Source organism: Staurois parvus, unplaced genomic scaffold, assembly GCF_062004578.1.
Source record: "Staurois parvus isolate SC_StPar_1 unplaced genomic scaffold, SC_StPar_1.0 ptg000735l, whole genome shotgun sequence".
Lineage (NCBI taxonomy): Eukaryota > Metazoa > Chordata > Amphibia > Anura > Ranidae > Staurois > Staurois parvus.
In genome coordinates this window covers 1,731,023-1,755,200 of record NW_028318531.1, presented here as the reverse complement: position 1 = coordinate 1,755,200, position 24,178 = coordinate 1,731,023, and the positions used below count along the sequence as shown (strand labels likewise).

Sequence of the window (24,178 nt, the reverse complement as noted above, 5' to 3'; positions counted from 1 at the left end):
AATCTTCATTTGCCTGCAGTCATTGAACAGAGGCAGACCGCTCTGTACTAGGGACAGGGACAGAGTTAGGGCCACAGAAACGAGAATTGGGGACAGAGAGAAGTTACTTAGGGACAGAGAACCATTACTCAGGGACACAGACTTGTTAATGAGGGCCACAGAATCGTTATTTAGGGACAAAGAAACGCTAGTTAGGGCCACAGAATTCATACTCAGGGACAGACAGAATTTTCACTCAGTGCCAGAGAATTGTTACTTAGGGCCACAGAAACGTTATTAGGGCCACAGAATTTTTACTCAGGGACAGACAGAATTGTTACTGAGTGCCAGAGAATTGTTACTCAGGGACAGACAGAATTGTTACTGAGTGCCAGAGAATTCTTACTCAGGGCCACAGAATTCATTCTCAGGGACAGACAGAATTGTTACTCAGGGACAGACAGAATTGTTACTGAGTGCCAGAGAATTGTTACTCAGGGACAGACAGAATTGTTACTGAGTGCCAGAGAATTGTTACTCAGGGACAGACAGAATTGTTACTGAGTGCCAGAGAATTGTTACTCAGGGACAGACAGAATTGTTACTGAGTGCCAGAGAATTGTTACTCGCACAGACACAAAATTGTTACTTGCACAGACACAGAATTGTTACTCGCACAGACAGAATTGTTACTCAGGGCCACAGAATTCATACTCAGGGACAGACAGAATTGTTACTGAGTGCCAGAGAATTGTTACTCAGGGACAGACAGAATTGTTACTGAGTGCCAGAGAATTGTTACTCAGGGACAGACAGAATTGTTACTGAGTGCCAGAGAATTGTTACTCAGGGACAGACAGAATTGTTACTGAGTGCCAGAGAATTGTTACTCGCACAGACACAAAATTGTTACTTGCACAGACACAGAATTGTTACTCGCACAGACACAGAATTGTTACTCAGGGCCACAGAATTCATACTCAGGGACAGACAGAATTGTTACTGAGTGCCAGAGAATTGTTACTCAGGGACAGACAGAATTGTTACTGAGTGCCAGAGAATTGTTACTCGCACAGACACAAAATTGTTACTTGCACAGACACAGAATTGTTACTCGCACAGACACAGAATTGTTACTCAGGGCCACAGAATTCATACTCAGGGACAGACAGAATTGTTACTGAGTGCCAGAGAATTGTTACTCAGGGACAGACAGAATTGTTACTGAGTGCCAGAGAATTGTTACTCAGGGACAGACAGAATTGTTACTGAGTGCCAGAGAATTGTTACTCGCACAGACACAAAATTGTTACTTGCACAGACACAGAATTGTTACTCGCACAGACACAGAATTGTTACTGAGTGCCAGAGAATTGTTACTCAGGGACAGACAGAATTGTTACTGAGTGCCAGAGAATTGTTACTCAGGGACAGACAGAATTGTTACTGAGTGCCAGAGAATTGTTACTCAGGGACAGACAGAATTGTTACTGAGTGCCAGAGAATTGTTACTCGCACAGACACAAAATTGTTACTTGCACAGACACAGAATTGTTACTCGCACAGACACAGAATTGTTACTCAGGGCCACAGAATTCATACTCAGGGACAGACAGAATTGTTACTGAGTGCCAGAGAATTGTTACTCAGGGACAGACAGAATTGTTACTGAGTGCCAGAGAATTGTTACTCGCACAGACACAAAATTGTTACTTGCACAGACACAGAATTGTTACTCGCACAGACACAGAATTGTTACTCAGGGCCACAGAATTCATACTCAGGGACAGACAGAATTGTTACTGAGTGCCAGAGAATTGTTACTCAGGGACAGACAGAATTGTTACTGAGTGCCAGAGAATTGTTACTCAGGGACAGACAGAATTGTTACTGAGTGCCAGAGAATTGTTACTCGCACAGACACAAAATTGTTACTTGCACAGACACAGAATTGTTACTCGCACAGACACAGAATTGTTACTCGCACAGACACAGAATTGTTACTCAGGGCCACAGAATTCATACTCAGGGACAGACAGAATTGTTACTGAGTGCCAGAGAATTGTTACTCAGGGACACCTAATCGTTGAATTAAATAGTATGTCAGACAACATGCAGAGGAGTGGCAGAGGAGGCAATGTTTTAGGAGCGAGCAGACGTGGCAGCAGAGGAAGGGGTCGAGGCAGCAGTATTCGCAGCCAGAGGCCAGTGCTCCCGGTGTCATCCAGCGGTCGTGTCTCCACCGACAACCCTGCCGTCATTGATTGGTTGGCTCGGTCGTCTTCCTCTTCCCAGGTCACCTCTGACACCTACAGCCAACGGTCGGTGGGTACGTCAGACACAACCGTTAGTTGGCATGGCCCGGGACCAAGCCCACTGAAATCACGTGTCCTCTACCTGCCCCTGTCCTTTGCTGTTCCCTCACCAAGCGAAGTATCGCATGCTGTGGGCTCAGCCCCACTGTACAGTGAGGAAGAGCTAACAGAGGGCGGTCAGGAACGGGGGGAGACATCGGCCTTTTCAGCAGCCAAGCGAACAAGTACTGGCGAGGAGAGTGGCTCGGTAGCCGGTCTAGAGACAGGTCTGTCTCCTGACCCAGACGCAGCCGAGGGGGCTAGTAGTGAGGCGGAGACCCTACTTGATGATGAGGAGGTTGATCGCACTTGGCAGCCTCGTCGTCATCAGGCAATTTCTTCCGCATCATCAGGAGAAGAGGGTGGCAGCTTGGCAGCGAGCAAAACAGTCGGTGGGTTGCCCAGGAGACAGCAGCAGGGTCGCATCAGTGTCAGTGGAGCCAAACGTCCACGGAGTAGAGCACCAGCTCCACTGCAGCCTACCACCACGGCCAGTAGTGGTGCCGGTGCGCACAGAGGAAGTAGCAGTCAGCCAGTGAAGAGTAGCGGGGGCAAAGTTTCCTACTCGGTGGTGTGGCAATTTTTCCTCAAGCCGCCCGAGGAAGTAAACGTAGCCGTATGTCGACTATGTGGCCAGAAATGCAAGCGTGGCCAGGGGGCCCATGTTGGGACTACAGCGTTGCGTCAGCATATGCAGCGTCACCATTCGGTGGCCTGGGAAAACCGTGATAAACATACGGCGGTTCTGCCTGCCCTAGCCCCCGCTCCATCACCCGCTCCGTTACTTGCTCCGTCACCCGACGTCGTCAATCGCCCTCTATCAGCCAGTCAAGGCTCCAACACCTCTGCTGAGGGGAGTTGTCGCTCGTTGGCATCTTCCGCTCGTTCAGATGCTCCTTCTCCTGCTACTCCTCTTCTCGGATTCCGTCAACAGTCTTTCTTGGAATCCGTATCCAAGAGACAACAGTTTGCGAGCACGCACCCGACGGTGCAAAAGCTGAACGTCCTCCTGTCCAAGTTGCTGGTGCTGCAGTCCCTCCCTTTCCAACTGGTGGACTCAGCACCTTTCCGAGAAATGATGGCTTGTGCCGCGCCGCGGTGGAGAGTGCCAAGCCGTCATTTCTTTGCCCAAAAGGCAGTGCCAGCCCTGCATTCACATGTAGAAGAGATGGTGGGCCAGTCTTTGAGCATGTCGGTCTCTGCCAAAGTGCACGGCAGCGCCGACGTGTGGAGCTGTAACTACGGTCAGGGACAGTACATGTCATTTACGGCCCACTGGGTGAACGTGGTGCCGGCACAGCCGCACCAGCAACTTGGACAGGTCACGACGCTTTTGCCTCCACGTTTGCACGTCCTTGGTCCAGCAAGCATGTCCGCCTCTACCACCTCTTTTTCCGCCGTGTCCTCAGCCGCCACCCCCGTGCCAAGTCCCATTACCCGACCGGCATATCACATGTGCAGGGCGCAACGGTGTCACGCTGTGCTGCACCTGGTATGCCTTGGCGAACGTAGTCACACAGGGGAGGAACTGCTGAGTGTAATGAACAGAGAAATCGACAGATGGCTGTCTCCGCGCAAACTAAAAATCGGAACCATGTTGACTGACAACGGAAAGAACATGGTGTCTGCTCTGCGTCAAGGAAGGTTGTGCCATGCGCCATGCATGGCTCACGTGTTCAATCTGGTTGTCAAGCGGTTCCTAAAATCCACCATCCCACTGCAAGACATCCTTAAAATGTCACGTAAACTGTGCATGCATTTCAGCCATTCCTACACCGCAAAGAACACCCTCATTGAGCTGCAGCGGCAGAACGGAATTCCACAGCATCGCCTGATCTGCGACGTTGCAACAAGGTGGAATTCAACCCTACACATGTTAGACCGCCTTTACGAGCAGCGAAAGGCCATCACCGATTTCCTGATGTTACAAGCGGATAAAGGTACTCCCCTGTGTAACTTAGATGTCAGCCATTGGCAGCTCATGCGTGACACCTGCCGCTTGCTCAGGCCCTTTGAGGAGGCCACGCTATTCGTGAGTCGGCAGGACTATGGGATGAACGACGTCATTCCTCTGTTGCACGTCCTGGAACAAATGCTGTTAACAATGGCTGGTCAGGGTGCGGTAGACGTGGCGCACAGATCTCAACGCCACATGACCCCTGTGGGGGCAGGACAGGAAGAAGAGGAGGAGGTAGAGGAGGACATTTGTGCTCAGGAATTATTGAGTGAAATGGGTGGTTTTTCCACTCAGCGGACAGGAGTGGAGGAGCAGGAGCATCTGGTAGAGGAGGAGGAGGAGGAGACAGAGGACCCAGACGCACCGTGGCAGTATGCTGTGGAGATGGAGGCAGGGAGTCCCTCGCATTCCTTGGCACAAATGGCCCATAGCATGCTCGGTTGCTTGCGTAGCGACAGCCGAATAATAACCATCAGACAGAGGGATGACTTTTGGCTGTCCACCTTGTTGGACCCTCGCTACCGGTCCAAAATGGTGGCCTTTTTCACACCTGCTGAGAGGGAGGCCAAAATTACGTACTATAAAAACCACCTATGTAGTCAGTTGGTCTCTGCCTTTGTGCGCCAACGTCCATCCTCAGACACTGTGGGCCCTGTGCGCTCGCGTTCCGCTGGCATGGCAGCAGGGGAGGGGTGGGGTGGTAGGAGCAGTGGCAGCTCCACCAGCAGTGGCTGCCTCAGTCTGCAGTCGATGATGAGTAGCTTTCTTCACCAGCGCAGTGAGGAAACTACTAACCAGCCGCAGCAGCAGCAGCAGCATCAGGTGGACCTGGAGCAGGAGCTCAAACAACAGGCTTGGGCCTACTTGGACAGCACCCTGCCAACCGAGGTAGACAATCCCCTTGACTACTGGGCAACGAAACTTGACCTTTGGCCCCAACTAGCTGAATTTGCCCTTGAAAGGCTGTCATGCCCGGCCAGTAGCATGGCATCGGAGCGCGTGTTTAGTGCGGCAGGAGGTATTGTAACTCCGCGGAGGACACGACTGTCCACCCAAAGTGTGGAGAGACTCACGTTTGTGAAAATGAATCAGGCGTGGATTAGTCTGGATTTCAAACCACCAGTTCCTGACACAACTGACTAAATCCGCCATGAATCATGCCTCAAACATGTGCCACTTTCAGGTCTCCTCACACTGCTGGTGTGTTTAATTTTTTGACATAGGGTGCTGGCAGATTACGGGCCTCCTATAGCTGCTGCCAGGCCCCTAATCTGCCATAGGCCCCTATATACCGCCTCCTCATGCTGCTGCTAGGTCCAGAGTCTCTCATGGGTCCCTGTACGGCCTCCCATTGCTGCTGTCTCCATCGCCACACTCTGCTGCCATGTGCCACTTTCAGGTCTCTTCACACTGCTGGTGTGTTTAATTTTTTGACATAGGGTGCAGGCAGATTACGGGCCTCACATAGCTGCTGCCAGGCCCCTAATCTGCCATGGGCCCCTATATACCGCCTCCTCATGCTGCTGCCAAGTCCAGAGTCTCTCATGGGTCCCTGTACGGCCTCCCATTGCTGCTGTCTCCATCGCCACACTCTGCTGCCATGTGCCACTTTCAGGTCTCTTCACACTGCTGGTGTGTTTAATTTTTTGACATAGGGTGCAGGCAGATTACGGGCCTCACATAGCTGCTGCCAGGCCCCTAATCTGCCATGGGCCCCTATATACCGCCTCCTCATGCTGCTGCCAAGTCTAGAGTCTCTCATGGGTCCCTGTACGGCCTCCCATTGCTGCTGTCTCCATCGCCACACTCTGCTGCCATGTGCCACTTTCAGGTCTCTTCACACTGCTGGTGTGTTTAATTTTTTGACATAGGGTGCAGGCAGATTACGGGCCTCACATAGCTGCTGCCAGGCCCCTAATCTGCCATGGGCCCCTATATACCGCCTCCTCATGCTGCTGCCAAGTCTAGAGTCTCTCATGGGTCCCTGTACGGCCTCCCATTGCTGCTGTCTCCATCGCCACACTCTGCTGCCATGTGCCACTTTCAGGTCTCTTCACACTGCTGGTGTGTTTAATTTTTTGACATAGGGTGCTGCAAGATAACGGGCCTCACATAGCTGCTGCCAGGCCCCTAATCTGCCATGGGCCCCTATATACCGCCTCCTCATGCTGCTGCCAAGTCCAGAGTCTCTCATGGGTCCCTGTACGGCCTCCCATTGCTGCTGTCTCCATCGCCACACTCTGCTGCCATGTGCCACTTTCAGGTCTCTTCACACTGCTGGTGTGTTTAATTTTTTGACATAGGGTGCAGGCAGATTACGGGCCTCACATAGCTGCTGCCAGGCCCCTAATCTGCCATGGGCCCCTATATACCGCCTCCTCATGCTGCTGCCAAGTCTAGAGTCTCTCATGGGTCCCTGTACGGCCTCCCATTGCTGCTGTCTCCATCGCCACACTCTGCTGCCATGTGCCACTTTCAGGTCTCTTCACACTGCTGGTGTGTTTAATTTTTTGACATAGGGTGCAGGCAGATTACGGGCCTCACATAGCTGCTGCCAGGCCCCTAATCTGCCATGGGCCCCTATATACCGCCTCCTCATGCTGCTGCCAAGTCTAGAGTCTCTCATGGGTCCCTGTACGGCCTCCCATTGCTGCTGTCTCCATCGCCACACTCTGCTGCCATGTGCCACTTTCAGGTCTCTTCACACTGCTGGTGTGTTTAATTTTTTGACATAGGGTGCTGCAAGATAACGGGCCTCACATAGCTGCTGCCAGGCCCCTAATCTGCCATGGGCCCCTATATACCGCCTCCTCATGCTGCTGCCAAGTCCAGAGTCTCTCATGGGTCCCTGTACGGCCTCCCATTGCTGCTGTCTCCATCGCCACACTCTGCTGCCATGTGCCACTTTCAGGTCTCTTCACACTGCTGGTGTGTTAAATTTTTGGACATAGGGTGCAGGCAGATTACGGGCCTCACATAGCTGCTGCCAGGCCCCTAATCTGCCATGGGCCCCTATATACCGCCTCCTCATGCTGCTGCCAAGTCCAGAGTCTCTCATGGGTCCCTGTACGGCCTCCCATTGCTGCTGTCTCCATCGCCACACTCTGCTGCCATGTGCCACTTTCAGGTCTCTTCACACTGCTGGTGTGTTTAATTTTTTGACATAGGGTGCAGGCAGATTACGGGCCTCACATAGCTGCTGCCAGGCCCCTAATCTGCCATGGGCCCCTATATACCGCCTCCTCATGCTGCTGCCAAGTCTAGAGTCTGTCATGGGTCCCTGTACGGCCTCCCATTGCTGCTGTCTCCATCGCCACACTCTGCTGCCATGTGCCACTTTCAGGTCTCTTCACACTGCTGGTGTGTTAAATTTTTTGACATAGGGTGCAGGCAGATTACGGGCCTCACATAGCTGCTGCCAGGCCCCTAATCTGCCATGGGCCCCTATAAACCGCCTCCTCATGCTGCTGCCAAGTCTAGAGTCTCTCATGGGTCCCTGTACGGCCTCCCATTGCTGCTGTCTCCATCGCCACACTCTGCTGCCATGTGCCACTTTCAGGTCTCTTCACACTGCTGGTGTGTTAAATTTTTTGACATAGGGTGCAGGCAGATTACGGGCCTCACATAGCTGCTGCCAGGCCCCTAATCTGCCATGGGCCCCTATATACCGCCTCCTCATGCTGCTGCCAAGTCTAGAGTCTGTCATGGGTCCCTGTACGGCCTCCCATTGCTGCTGTCTCCATCGCCACACTCTGCTGCCATGTGCCACTTTCAGGTCTCTTCACACTGCTGGTGTGTTTAATTTTTTGACATAGGGTGCAGGCAGATTACAGGCCTCACATAGCTGCTGCCAGGCCCCTAATCTGCCATGGGCCCCTATATACCGCCTCCTCATGCTGCTGCCAAGTCCAGAGTCTCTCATGGGTCCCTGTACGGCCTCCCATTGCTGCTGTCTCCATCGCCACACTCTGCTGCCATGTGCCACTTTCAGGTCTCTTCACACTGCTGGTGTGTTAAATTTTTTGACATAGGGTGCAGGCAGATTACGGGCCTCACATAGCTGCTGCCAGGCCCCTAATCTGCCATGGGCCCCTATATACCGCCTCCTCATGCTGCTGCCAAGTCCAGAGTCTCTCATGGGTCCCTGTACGGCCTCCCATTGCTGCTGTCTCCATCGCCACACTCTGCTGCCATGTGCCACTTTCAGGTCTCTTCACACTGCTGGTGTGTTTAATTTTTTGACATAGGGTGCAGGCAGATTACGGGCCTCACATAGCTGCTGCCAGGCCCCTAATCTGCCATGGGCCCCTATATACCGCCTCCTCATGCTGCTGCCAAGTCTAGAGTCTCTCATGGGTCCCTGTACGGCCTCCCATTGCTGCTGTCTCCATCGCCACACTCTGCTGCCATGTGCCACTTTCAGGTCTCTTCACACTGCTGGTGTGTTAAATTTTTTGACATAGGGTGCAGGCAGATTACGGGCCTCACATAGCTGCTGCCAGGCCCCTAATCTGCCATGGGCCCCTATATACCGCCTCCTCATGCTGCTGCCAAGTCTAGAGTCTGTCATGGGTCCCTGTACGGCCTCCCATTGCTGCTGTCTCCATCGCCACACTCTGCCATGTGCCACTTTCAGGTCTCTTCACACTGCTGGTGTGTTTAATTTTTTGACATAGGGTGCAGGCAGATTACGGGCCTCACATAGCTGCTGCCAGGCCCCTAATCTGCCATGGGCCCCTATATACCGCCTCCTCATGCTGCTGCCAAGTCCAGAGTCTCTCATGGGTCCCTGTACGGCCTCCCATTGCTGCTGTCTCCATCGCCACACTCTGCTGCCATGTGCCACTTTCAGGTCTCTTCACACTGCTGGTGTGTTAAATTTTTTGACATAGGGTGCAGGCAGATTACGGGCCTCACATAGCTGCTGCCAGGCCCCTAATCTGCCATGGGCCCCTATATACCGCCTCCTCATGCTGCTGCCAAGTCCAGAGTCTCTCATGGGTCCCTGTACGGCCTCCCATTGCTGCTGTCTCCATCGCCACACTCTGCTGCCATGTGCCACTTTCAGGTCTCTTCACACTGCTGGTGTGTTTAATTTTTTGACATAGGGTGCAGGCAGATTACGGGCCTCACATAGCTGCTGCCAGGCCCCTAATCTGCCATGGGCCCCTATATACCGCCTCCTCATGCTGCTGCCAAGTCTAGAGTCTCTCATGGGTCCCTGTACGGCCTCCCATTGCTGCTGTCTCCATCGCCACACTCTGCTGCCATGTGCCACTTTCAGGTCTCTTCACACTGCTGGTGTGTTTAATTTTTTGACATAGGGTGCAGGCAGATTACGGGCCTCACATAGCTGCTGCCAGGCCCCTAATCTGCCATGGGCCCCTATATACCGCCTCCTCATGCTGCTGCCAAGTCCAGAGTCTCTCATGGGTCCCTGTACAGCCTCCCATTGCTGCTGTCTCCATCGCCACACTCTGCTGCCATGTGCCACTTTCAGGTCTCTTCACACTGCTGGTGTGTTTAATTTTTTGACATAGGGTGCAGGCAGATTACGGGCCTCACATAGCTGCTGCCAGGCCCCTAATCTGCCATGGGCCCCTATATACCGCCTCCTCATGCTGCTGCCAAGTCCAGAGTCTCTCATGGGTCCCTGTACGGCCTCCCATTGCTGCTGTCTCCATCGCCACACTCTGCTGCCATGTGCCACTTTCAGGTCTCTTCACACTGCTGGTGTGTTTAATTTTTTGACATAGGGTGCAGGCAGATTACGGGCCTCACATAGCTGCTGCCAGGCTCCTAATCTGCCATGGGCCCCTATATACCGCCTCCTCATGCTGCTGCCAAGTCTAGAGTCTCTCATGGGTCCCTGTACGGCCTCCCATTGCTGCTGTCTCCATCGCCACACTCTGCTGCCATGTGCCACTTTCAGGTCTCTTCACACTGCTGGTGTGTTAAATTTTTTGACATAGGGTGCAGGCAGATTACGGGCCTCACATAGCTGCTGCCAGGCCCCTAATCTGCCATGGGCCCCTATATACCGCCTCCTCATGCTGCTGCCAAGTCTAGAGTCTGTCATGGGTCCCTGTACGGCCTCCCATTGCTGCTGTCTCCATCGCCACACTCTGCCATGTGCCACTTTCAGGTCTCTTCACACTGCTGGTGTGTTTAATTTTTTGACATAGGGTGCAGGCAGATTACGGGCCTCACATAGCTGCTGCCAGGCCCCTAATCTGCCATGGGCCCCTATATACCGCCTCCTCATGCTGCTGCCAAGTCCAGAGTCTCTCATGGGTCCCTGTACGGCCTCCCATTGCTGCTGTCTCCATCGCCACACTCTGCTGCCATGTGCCACTTTCAGGTCTCTTCACACTGCTGGTGTGTTAAATTTTTTGACATAGGGTGCTGGCAGATTACGGGCCTCCCATTGCTGCTGCCAGACATGTAATCTGCCATGGGCCCCCGTACCGACTCCTCATGCTGTGACGTTGCAACAAGGTGTAATTCAACCCTACATATGTTAGACCGCCTTTACGAACAGCTAAAGGCCATCACAGATTTCCTGATGTTAAAAGCGGATAAAGGTACTCCCTGTGTAACTTAGATGTCAGCCATTGTCAGCTCATGTGTGACACCTGCGCTTGCTCAGGCCCTTTGAGGAGGCCACGCTATTCGTGAGTCGGCAGGACTATGGGATGAATGAGGTCAAATCGGCCATGGGCCCCCGTACCGCCTGTTCACGCTGATGCTGGTCCCACAGTGTGACCTGGGTCCCTGTACGGCCTCCCATTGCTTCCACTCTGCCATGTACCTCTTTGAAATCTCCTCACACTCCTGCGGTTGTCCATTTTGTCATAGGTTGCTGGCAGATTAGCGGCCTTCCATAGGTGCCGCCAGGCCCCATATCGACCATGGGCCCCCGTACCTCCTGGTCACGCTGCTGCTGAGCCCACAGTGTGACCTGGGTCCCTGTACGGCCTCCCATTGCTTCCACTCTGCCATGTGCCACTTTGAAATCTCCTCACACTCCTGCGGTTGTCCATTTTGTCATAGGTTGCTGGCAGATTACAGGCCTTCCATAGGTGCCACCAAGCCCCATATCGGCCATGGGCCCCCGTACCGCCTGGTCACGCTGCTGCTGGGCCCACAGTGTGACCTGGGTCCCTGTACCGCCTCCCATTGCTCCCACTCTGCCATGTGCCACTTTCAGGTCTCCTCACGCTCCTGCTGGTTTCCATTTTGTCATAGGTTGCTGTATGGCCTCCCATTGCTGCTGCCTCCACCGCCACACTGTGGCTCCAAACACTGGTTTTGGCCCCGTGACTGGCCAAAGGAGTGAAGTGTGCAGTGATTCTAAGATCGACGGCACTCATCTGCATGTCATACTGACAGACAGTATTATTTCTCTTCCCCAGCAGACTCCAAGGGCATTTAAATTAAAGGTACAGTGTTCTGCACTAATATTAAGTCTCTCTGAAGCCTAGAAACACCCTTTTTTAAGTTAAATTCACAGCGAATTTATTCGACTCGAATCGAATATTGTCCACGAATTCGCCGAATCAGTCGAATCGAATTTTTCATTTCTTCGCTCATCTCTAGTCATAACAGTAGATTGTTGAACTAGCCAACATTTGAATGCCTTAAGAGCAGGGGCAGACTGACCATTTGGAAGCTCGGGCACTGCCAGTAGGGGGCCCCATGAGATGCCCCTGGTACCTTTTTCATAGGCTTTTTTTGAGTTTGGGCAAGGACACAGGGGCCCCATGATCCCCTATTGCCTGGGGGCCCCATGAGTTGTCAGTCCGCCCCTGCTTAAGAGTACGGGAAGGATTTTTTTTCATGTTGGAGCAATTCGGATCATGATTTACAGGGGTTCTTTCTTCAGGATCAAGAGGATTTTGGGCTCTAAAGATTACGTTTTTTAATTTATTTGTTCCTTTTGGTTGAAATCGATGGACATATGTCTTTTTTTTAACCTGTCTACCTATGTAACCATGAGAAGATACAGTGAAGGAAATAAGTATTTGATCCCCTGCTGATTTTGAATGTTTGCCCACTCACAAAGAAATGCTCAGTCTAAAAATCAAATGTTCGGTGTATTGTAACACTGAGAGACACAATAGCAACAAACAATTCAAAATAAATGCATGTCTAACAAATTATGCACCGATTTGCATGTTCATGAGGGAAATAAATATTTGATCCCTTATCATTCAGCAGGATTTCTGGCTACCAGGTGTCTTTCATACAGGCAACAAGCTGAGATTAGAAGGAGTCTCCTAAAGGGAGTGCTGCTAATCTCATTTTGTTACCTGTATAAAAGACACTTGTCCACAGAAGCAATCAAACGATCAGATTCCAAACTCTCCACCATGGCAAAGACCAAAGAGCTGTCCAAGGATGTCAGGGACAAGACTGTAGACCTACACAAGGCTGGACTGAGCTACAAAACTTTCGCTATTCTGTCTCTCAGTGTTACAATACACCTACCATTCGATTTTTAGACTGATCATTTCTTTGTGAGTGGGCAAACATTCAAAATCAGCAGGGGATCAAATACTTATTTCCTTCATTGTATCTCATATGTATGGCAACCTCTGTCCTCTTGAAGCTAGAACTATGTCTATGCACACTGGAGGTGACAGCCCCTCCACTGTGCAAATAAGCCATCGATCTCTATTTTTATCCATATTCAACACATCCCTCAGAATACATTCTCTTGTTTATGTTAATGGAGCCCATCCACGCTGGCGAGGAGGACGACGCACTGAAAAGACAGCTGTGTCTCCTATGGTTTCTCCCAGGATCTGTCCATGTAGTTTATGTAAATTTCACAATAAAGAAAATAAAAAAAGAAAGCAAAAAAAAAGAAAAACAACTGACGATCAAGACGTTGGTTCTGTGTTTTCTGAATCCAAATTGGTTGTGAAGAACACAGGCTGACAATTTCCACCAGAGTCAAGTGTGCAAGATCAAGGCAATTTAATTCCAGGAGAGGAGTGAATAGCAATGAGGAGATGTCACGTTTAAAACGGGTCTATACAAATATAAATTCATACTGTACGCCAGAAAAGGCTATTATTGATTTTTGTTTTCTGTTTCGAAGGAAAAAAAAATAGCTAGTGTGCAATTTTCATGGATTCACGCTCTGTTTATTTTTACATTTAAGAATATTACTTAAAGTGTACCTGTAGTTCTGGAGGAATTATATGTTGTAGGAAGGAGAATGGCGAAGGAAGGCATTCCCTTTGCTTTCATATCAGGGGCGCTGAGGGCCCACCCATAACCTGGAGAGTCAGAAGGGGCGCACGCAAATTTAAAGGTTTCCCATATTGGGTATCTATTTGCTTTTTATTATATTATAGAGATTATATTTATAGACATTTTTATTTTTCACCCTTTCAAACCCGTGCAAGAACAGTTTGAAAGGTTGATATTAAGTCCTCATGCACACTGGACGTTTTTACAGCGGCTGTTTTTGGCTTTTGACATTTTTTTTTACAGCCAGTAAACCCCCCAGCATGTTATCCTATGTGTCCATGCACACATAGACTGGAATCAGCGTTTTTTGGCAGGGGCATTTTTTGGCTGGAAAAAAAACACAGAACTAGCGGGTTTCTAGAGGAGTTTTTTTAGCTGTAAAAATGCTCTAACACGGTAAAACATGGTAAATTGTGTCAAACCAGCATTTGTGGACTTTTTTTGACCAAAAAAAAAATTTGTATTTGGTAAAAAAAAAAAAACCTCTAAAAAACGCAAACGCGAAAAAACGCAGCAAAACGCTAATACAAAAATGCTGAAAAACTCATGATTTTAACGTGACTTTACACAGCTAACGTTACCAGTGTTATTCAAAGGTCCCGTGTGCATGGAGCCTAAAACATGCCTCCTTTTCCAGTTAGGTCTCGGCACACATAAGCTCGGTTCCTTTTGTTTATGGCTGCTTTAGAGCCCGTTCACACATATGCAAATTGGATGCATTTTGAACGGCACCCTAGAGAATAAAATAGTGGCAGTTGCAATTATTTATGTCACACAATATTACCCCAAAGGTAATTTCAGAAAAAAATACACTCAAGTTGATTTTAGGGCACACAAATACAATAAATGACCCCATTATTTTGTAAAATATAAATGATGAAGCTGTAACGAGTAAATAGATACCCAACATGTCAAACCTTAAAATTTGAGTGTGCCCTTGAGATGGTGACAAACTTCAGTACCCTATACCTTCTATAGGCGATACTTTAAATGCTCGCTACAGGTCATCAGTTTGTCAGTACGGAGGAGGTCTAGTGCTAGGGATGTTGCTCTCACTCTGGCGTGTGGGGCGATATGTAACGTGTATCGCAATTTACATTTTCATACTGAAGAGTCCCCAACACGTGCATTTACGTTTGTACATGCGTATATGTGTTTGTGTGGGGGGAGGCTCAAAAATTTTGGGGGAGGTATTTTATGTGATTGGGTATAACTTTCATTTTTTACAATTTCATTTTTTTTTTACTTAAAGTGTTACTAAGCCCAGGACCCTGCATCCACTATATCTGGTGTCCCACAGTACACAGATTATTTCAGTAAATATAAACTGCTAAATACCTTTTCTCATCAGCAGTTAGAGCAGTCTTGTGACTTCAGCAGAGCACTGGTTAAAGCGTGTAGGAGGAGTTTTCTTTTGGCTCTAGGAGGATGCAAAACCCCTGACTTCTGTCTGGACAGTGCTGATTGGCCCTGTGCTGATCACATGCTCTCTCCCAAGAAAAAAAAAAAAACCTCTTTAGCAATACACACTAAACTGAGCATGTGCAGAATGGCTTTGGTTCAGTCTGTCTTATCAGGAGATAAAACGTGGACATTTGAGCAAGAGGAGGGGAAGAGAAGACAGGATCAAATGGCCTTTTTATACAATGCAGAGGATTAACCCCTTAGGTTCCAAAGTGAGTATAACAAGGTGGTTCCGCCTGTCATAATCTGCTGTTTGAGTTAAAAATGCACTAGCTGCAGCACCTGTACAGCCTTGTTAGACCGTGATGTTAGCATTCGGGTGGGCAGTTGAGGGATGATAAAACCGTGGCTCAGCTGCCTATTTTCACCACACCCTGGCCACAAATGTGGACTGACATGTTTGTTTATCACAATAAAGCTGGCCATACAAAGATAGAATTTGTTCAAAAATGTTTTCTTTTATGAACATTCGTTCTATCTTCTAATCGTTAGTGGAGTCAAATCGACGTTTGTGCTCAGCCATAATAATGGGAAAAAGGGGCAGGACGAAGGACTGAATTTCTAACAGTGTATTTGGTTTCGTTTGGTAAAATCTATTCAATTCAAAATCCAATGTTAAAAGCAAATGATATTTTGAAGTACTTTCCAACGACGTTTGTCCAATCATCGAATGTACTGAGAATTTATGTACGAATGTTTGTTGGGGAAATCTACTAATGTATAGCCAGCTTAAGTCAATGCCTGTAGTGTCCGGTGATTCTACCTTTGTGCAGTGGCTCCATGGCCCCCAGTTGGACATCACACATTCTCCGAGGCAGGAAAGCGAGCAGTTCTGTCTTGTGGAAGGCGTCTCCAGGTGACTGCAATATGTGCTGTTTACAAAAGCGTCTTCGGCACTGTCTGATATATTCACACACCTACAGAAAGCACAAATGGAAAGTGATTTGTTATTTGCTGTAGCAAGAAGAAGGTATGGTACAAAACAATCAATCAACAGAAGAAGACACTGGATATGTATTCAGGGAGAATGGTTCTCATTGACATTGACTGCATTGGAGAAGCATGAAACTAAAGAGGTGGGCAGGAGCAATCTCCTGGAGGGGGAGGGCAGGTGCAGGGTGTGTTTTAATGAGGTCAGACGCTGAAACTACTTTCTCCCACTACTAACAGTTTTCCTGTCCTGGAAATCATTGAGGAATTTTCTATGGAAGAAACTGAAGGCTGAGGTAAGGCCTGCTCTAGAATAAAGAGAAATATTTTTCTTTTGTACAACAGAGGTACATTAATGGTATATTGGTACTTAGGGAAGCTAGAATTAAAAAAACAAAACAAAAAAAACAGCCTTTAAAGTTTTTCTAGGACGGGTTTCTTCATGTATAGAATGCATGAAGGTAAAAAAACTTCTGTGTGTAGTAGACCCCACAGCCCTCCCTAACACTTACCTGAGCCCCATCCCAATCCAGTGATGTCCACAAGACCTTCGTTCTCCAGGGACTCTCACTCACAATTGGCTGAGGCAGCACCGGGAGCACACCTGCTCGGGTGCCCCCATAGCAAGCCGTTTGCTGTGGGGGCACCCAACAGGAGGGAGCGACCAGGAGCGCCAGCGGGGGATCCAAAAAGAGGGTCCGGGCTGCTATGCAAAACCACTGCACTGAGCAGGTAAGTATGACATGTTTGTTATTTTTTTAAAAAAACAATACCGGTACTTTAGTATCACTTTCAGTTGTAAACATTATATGTACCTACGCATTGTTTAAACTCCATATATAAAAGACAGCTAATAATACATTAACATGAATAAAATGCATCTATTACTGCAGCTCTGCAATCATTATTACATTATTAAATGTATTTATATTTTTATTATGCAAACAATTTATATACCTGATATGCACTTGGATTAAACCTATGCACAGCAGAACTGTGAATTTGTGAAAAGTAGCGCAAGAACCATGCTGACAGGAGAAGAGAACAGAGTGACAGAGATGGGCTCATCAGTCTGCTGCTTCTGCTTTCACTGTCCAATAGCAGGCTGGAGGTGGGAGGAAGACCTGTAGGTGAAATTGGAACTACTGCAGAGAAAGATCAGGTCCCTTCTGCTACCAGACAGAACGGCGTAAATCTCAGGACAGGATGAACAGAAATCGAAATCCTTTGGCAGGTAATATTATTACTTATATAGTATTTTATCTGTGTACTTAACCACTTGCCTGAAGTTCAGCTGTAACTGAAAAAGCCTGCTGGTTTTTATATTACTCATTCTGTGCAAACCCAAAAATAACATTTTTTGGAAATGCTTGGGGACAATTATTTTTACTATGAAAATGACAATCCTTCACATCAAATTTCCATCATCCTGTGTCCACCAGGCTCGCTGTCTAACAGTTTTTTCCTCTTTTATGTTCTCGCCATGAATAAAACAGAAGTCGTCTGTTCAATCTACCTCCCTGAAATATCCATCTATGTCAATAACAGCCCAATATCTCATCTCTTGACTGAAGGAGGGATATTTGATATTGTTCTCCTATTTACATTTATTTAAATTCTGCCAAAGCATCTTTTTTTTCAGTTTTGGATGTTTTTTAATCTTTCTAGTTTGCAGGGGGGGGGGGGGGGGTGTAGCAAATGAGGCAGCGGCCTCAGGCAACACGTGGTGAGGGGCAGCACCTGGGTCAGAATGTTAATGTTGGACTTTCCATCCTCACTGCATCTTGGTAACGTTGCCCTGCATTACTGGTTGCTAGGACACAGGCAGCAGGCAGCACTTCCATACCAGACACACCATCCTTCCATATGTTGGCCTGTAAACATAGGGCAGCTTACTGGGCTGTTTGCTATCAATCTAAAGGCAGGTGGCACTCCGTGGGGGGAAGCATTATAGCCAGAATGTCCCATTGGACACACTGTCCTCACTGCAGCTCAGTAATGTTGCTCTGTATACACAGGTCAGTGGTATTGAGTATGTTGCTAGGATGCTGATAGCAGATTGCACTTCATAGAGGCATCAATATAGCGAGAGTGTCCAAACCTGTGTACGCTGAAGCTCAGTATGTTTGCCCTCTATAAACAGAGCAGAATAACTGAGATGGTTGATAGGATATTGGAGGCGAGCATCACTCTGTAGCAGAAAGGACTAAAGCCAGAGTGTCCTTACCAAACACACTGCCCTTATTGAAGCTCTGAGCTGGTTGCTAGGATGCTGGCGGCAGGTGGCATTGCATGGGGGCATTACTATAGCCAGAGTGTCCATAACCGTCATGCTGTCCACATTGCAGCTCGATAACTATGCCCTATATACACAGGGCAGCGTTACTGAGATGGTTACTAGGATGCTGGCAGCACTCTGTGGGGGGGGAGCACTAAGGCCAGGTTGCCCATACTCAACACCCTGCCCTCGCTGCAGCTCTGAGCTGGTTGCAAGGACACTGGCAGCTGGACTGAACAGCATCTCTGGTTGTTATGGTGCAGGTATATGCTGTACAGCCCCACAGGCTGCGACTTACTAATGATAGACACTATGCTTGCAACCAATGCCATACAGTGTAATTGGTTGCTAGGATGCTGGTGGCTGCACTAAAGAATCAGTGCCCTGCCAACCATAGGATGGGGGGAGAAGACAAAAATGGTGTGGCATCCACAGTGTCTATGGGGCACAGTATAGCAGAGTTCGTACCAGTCTTTGAATGTTTCCAGCGTTGGGTGGGGGAATTGGCCACAGAACAAAACAGCAACCTAGGTATATTCCTGATCAGGCTCATACATGTGGGTCTCTTTTCACCTGCCATTATATATCTACCACGGGCGGACCTTGTAACTCATGGGGCCCCTGGGCAATAGGGGATCATGGGGCCTCTGTGTCCTCGTGCACACTCAAACCACACTCAAAAAAGCCTATGAAAGGTACCAGGGACATCTCATGTGGCCCCCTACTGACCCTGGGCCCTCGGGCAGTGCCCGAGTTCCCCAATGGTCAGTCCACCCCTGATATCTACTGAAATGTACGTATTTGTCTTTGGAAATATTTTGACATATTTGTTTTACTTGTATGACTCTTGTTTGGGGTGCCATGAAAATGATGGCATGAGAAATATCTATAGCATCAATAGTAGCAATTTAATATTCTCTATAACAGATTACTATAGAATATAAATTATAATCTAGTACTATATAATAATCAGGGATATTTTTTGAATACTGTAAATATCATAGTTACATAGTTAGTCTGGCTGACAAAAAATAAAAGTCCATCCAGTTTAAACAATAAAAAAAAAAACAAGTTATAATCCTATACCCACAATTGATCACGAGGAAGGCAAAATACCCAGCAAAGCATGCAACAATTTGCTCCTGCAGGGAAAAATATTCCTTTCTGATCCCCCGAGAGGCAATCGGATATTCCCTGGATCAACTTTACCTATAAATGTTAGTATCCTGTTATATTCTGTGTATCTAGGAGAGAATCCAGACCTTTTTAAAGAAACCCACTGAGCTGGCCAGAACCATGGAGAAATCATGGAGAAAGGAACAGTAAGTTATCCTCTTGTTAGGGCCCATTCACACCATCGCATTACAAAATGCTCATGCGCTTACTTTAAAGTACATACTGAAAATTCTGGTATTTCTTAAAAAGTAACATAACACAAGATACATGCTTTTTTTTTCCTTTTTCCTTTACAACAGTTCTGTCTCCATTTTGTGGGTTGTGTGTTTGAAATATGTGAACTTGAATATGTGATTTGAAAAACACACTAATTAAAAAGAATATTGTGTTTTCCATGTGCTGCTATTGACTAGAACGTCACATGACAACAACACAAAAAAGCATGATTTTTCAGAAAAGCCCCCTAACTCAATGCATATGGTAACTAGTCCTCATGAGCTTTTTGCGCGTTTTGATCCTGCGTCTTAGCGCACACAGAACGCGATAGTGTGAGCGGACCCTATTCTGTCAGATATGCTAAGACCTAACTTGTAGGTCTTTTGAAGTGGATCATAAATAGTAAAGGTCCCTCAAACAATCTAATGAAATGACTCCAGTCTGTAATCTTGTGGTTGGGAGCGATTATATTACTGAGAGATAAAAGGCTCCTCTACACCTGCAGTCCATTGGGATGATAAATGAGGATATGCAGACTACACAACCAAAACACTGCGTCATAGCCGTACGATGGAATGACAAGTGTGCCGTTAATGCATCGATGTTTTATTTGATAAAATGCCCTCTTGCTCTATTGCCTACATTAACATCACATGCATTTTCTCAGGCCATATATCATGTCCATGCTAAAAGCTAGATGTATTGATGTCGGCAGACAGCAGACAAATTTCCCATGTAAATATAAGGTGGCGATATATAATGCACAATGTCTCTTAACCCGGGATATATTGAATGTTAACTGGGTCTGTACCTCAATCTCCAACCTTGCAGCTGTCTGTCAGCAATATTACCAAACACAGGCACCTTGGAATAATGTTTGTGTTTTAGGACGTGGCGCTGGATACATCAAGCTCACGGCACCGTGGAAAAAATGCTTATAGATTTCCATATAAATAAGATTCCTTCTTTTTAATATACTGAAAATCAACTGATGTCGTTTTGGCGTGGAGGCATTTGCTACGTCATTCAATACACAATTAGTCTTCAAGCTTCAAAAGGGAAAGTAGAGTGCCTTGTGGTTTTATATTCATTTACATTGAGATATATATATATATATATATATATATATATATTATATATATATACACACACACAGTGAATATAAAAAGTCTACACACCCCTGTTAAAATATCAGGTTTCTGAACATAAAAAACTAAAATAATGTGAGTTCAAGCGTGGTACCATGATAGGTTGCCACCTGTGTAATAAGTCCATCCGTGGAATTTCCTTGCTTCCACGGTCAACAACTTCATGTGGCCTTCAGATTAGCTCAACAACAGTGCGTAGAGAGCTTCATGGAATGGGTTTCCATGGCTGAACAGCTGCATCCAAGCCTTACATCACCAAGTGCAATGCAAAGCATTGGATGCAGTGGTGTAAAGAATGCCGCCACTGGACTCTAGAGCAGTGGAGACGTGTTCTCTGGAGTGACCAATCACGCTTCTCTGTCTGGCAATTCGATGGACATGTCTGGGTTTGATGGTTGCCACGAAACCGGTACTTACCTGACTGCATTGTGCCAAGTGTAAATTTGGTGGAGGGGGGATTATGGTGTGGAGTTGTTTTTCAAGGGTTGGGCTTGGCCTCCTAGTTCCAGTGAAGGGAACTCTTAAGGCATCAGCATTTTAAGACATTTTGGACAATTTCATGCTTACAACTTTGTGGGAAGAGTTTAGGAATTAGGGATGGCCCCTTCCTGTTCCAATATGACCGCGCACCAGTGCACAAAGCAAGGTCCATAAAGACATGGATGAGCAAGTTTGGGATGGAGGAACTTGACTGGCCTGCACAGAGTCCTGACCTCAACCAGACACCTTTGGGATGAATTAGAGCGGAGACTGCAAGACAGGCCTTGAAGAATGGTCAAACCTTCCCATAGACACCCTCCTAAACCTTGTGGACGGCCTTCCCAGAAGAGTTGAAGCTGTTATAGCTGCAAAGGGCGGGCCCAACTCAATATTGAACCCTACGGACTAAGACTGGGATGCCATTGATGTGCGTGTAAAGGCAGGCCGACCAATACTTTTGGTAATATAGTGTATGTACAGTATATATATGCTTCTCTTTGCATGTAAAATTGAAATCTCATGAAATTGTACATTTATAGAGATACGTAAAAATGTGATGAAAAAGGGAAGAGTACACAATCAATAGTTTCAATATTGCAGGCTCAACCTTACATAGCCTCTAATCAATAAATCTCAACTTCTATTATTATGCATTTACATCTTGAACAAACATACACCGAACAGCCATAACATCATGACCACTGACAGGTAATGAGAATAACATTGATTATTTTGTGACAATGGCATCTGAAAGTGGGTGGGATAAATTAGGCAGCAAGTAAACATGTTGTCTCTGAAGTTGATACGTTGAAGGCAGAAAAAAAAATCGTAAAGAGTAAGGATTTGAGAGACTTTGACAAGGCTAAATTGTAATTGCTGAACAACTGGGTCAGAGAAACTCCAAAACTGCAGCTGTAGTGGGATGTTCCCGGTCTGCAGCGGTCCAAGGAAGGAAAACCAGAGAACGGGCGACAGGGTCAAGGGTGGCCAAGGCTCACTGATAAATGTGGGGAGGGAAGGCTGGCCTGTGTAGTCCAATAGAAGAGCTACTGTAGCTTAACCACTGTACTACCACTCTATAGCTGAATGACGGCTACAGCGCGGTTGTCCAGTTCTGGGAGGACGTCATATGACGTCCTCCCAGAGCGCACCCCCAGCGGCACATGCCGGGCGCTGTCAGTGATCACTGTATCCTTTGGACACAGCTGATCACATGACATGTTAAAAGGCCAATCACAGCGGCCTTTTGCCATATGATCAGCTGTTTTCAGATGACCTCACTGTAACAGCGCAAGGAAGGTACTGCCGGTAACCAGCAACCTTCAAAGCAGACATCTGCACTGATAATCAGGGCACTGATTATCAGTGCCCTGATTACACTGTTCAACAGGTAAAAAGTTTTGGGCATAAAATTAGCTAATCTTACATAATTTTGGGGTGCTGAAAATGAAAATGACCCTAAAAAATGTTGATTGGCTCTAGTTTCCATGATATATTCACCCATCTAATGACGTAAGCCATTCAAAATTATGATGCAACTTCAGCTGCATATTGCGCAATTGATACTGGTGACCAATAGAAAATTGCATGTATACTGAGATGATGCAATATTAGCCTTTGATTGCATCACTTCACTGCATAAAAGCTGCAGTATCTGTAGCTGATTGTAGTTCGACAGCGTCTTTACATTTCGTTTTATGCTTATATAGGCTACTCAGTAATGCCTCGAACTTGTGTGAATAAAGCAGATAATTTCTGCTATATCTGCGGTGAAATAACTTTTATCTCACAAAAAAGGAGGATAACAGGAATGATTAAGAAAGCCTACAACTTGTATTTTGGCTGCAAGATAGGAGACCAGGACAAGAGCTGGGCACCACATATATGCTGCAATTATTGTGGGACGGAACTGGAGCAATGGTTGAATGGAAAAAAGGCATCTATGCCTTTCGCTGTGCCAATGATTTGGAGAGAGCCAACAGATCATGTTAGTAATTGTTACTTTTTTATGGTGCCTCCAATTGTAAAAGGGCTAAATAAGAAGAAAAAGTTATCTGTGCACTATCCAAATATTCCATCGGCAATACGTCCAGTTCCTCATGGAGAGGGGCTACCAATTCCTAAAGCACCAGAATCCTTCGTGGTTGAGTCAAGTGAGGAAGAACCTGAAGCGTGTAGTCACGTGCAGTTGTAAGAGATAGCCCTTTCCTCGAATACAAGAGAAAAGCCAAGAGAAGCAAAACCGACACAAACTGAAGACAAAACTAGTGAGAATCCTAAGTATTAAAATGATTCAACGTAGCTTATGGCTATAAATTTTCTTGGTAATCCTATGCAATATATTATGCCATTTAGGCTTTGTTATGTAGTCAATATCACTTGCTTTATATTTGTGGAAAGACATCTATCTATATAATTATTGTGCATTATGTAGTCATTACGCCTATAGTAGAAAACTTTCCGTTTACAGAAAAACTAGAGCCAATTGACAAATTTCATTGTTATATTTGAACTCAGAATGTGAAATTCATTAAGAAATGGATCCTTTTGTTTCCAAAACTGGCAAAATATAAAAATTTGTTGAACAGTGTTATCAATGAAGCCTGAACAGTGCTGCCCATTAGTGCTGCCTTTTAGTGCCCAGCAGTGCTGCCCAGCAGTGCTCAACAGTGCTGCTCATCAGTGCCCAACAGTGCTGCCAATCTGTGACCAACAGTGCCACCAGTCAGAGCTGCCTATCAGTTCTGCCAGTCAGTGCCACCAGTTAGTGCCCATCAGTGCTACCTATTAGTGCACTTCAGTGCTGCCTATCAGTGCCACATATCAGTGCAGCATCTTCAGTGCCCACCAGTGCTGCCTCATCAGTGCAGCCTATCAGAGCCCATCAGTGCTGCCTATCAGTGCCGCCTCATCAGTGCCGCCTCATCAGTGCCCT

The 24,178-nt window shown here is 47.3% G+C and overlaps 1 protein-coding gene across 4 annotated transcripts in view; it reads right to left on the bottom strand.

Annotated features, from left to right (window-relative positions):
* THSD7B (thrombospondin type 1 domain containing 7B) overlaps nucleotides 1–24,178 on the bottom strand; it is an 805,377-nt gene that overhangs the window by 148,193 nt on the left and 633,006 nt on the right. For all 4 annotated transcript variants that reach the window (XM_089654059.1, XM_089654060.1, XM_089654057.1 and 1 more), the window contains one exon: nucleotides 15,779–15,932. In XM_089654059.1, the coding sequence (XP_089510185.1) occupies nucleotides 15,779–15,932 (154 nt within the window). The remainder of the gene's footprint in view (nucleotides 1–15,778; nucleotides 15,933–24,178) is intronic.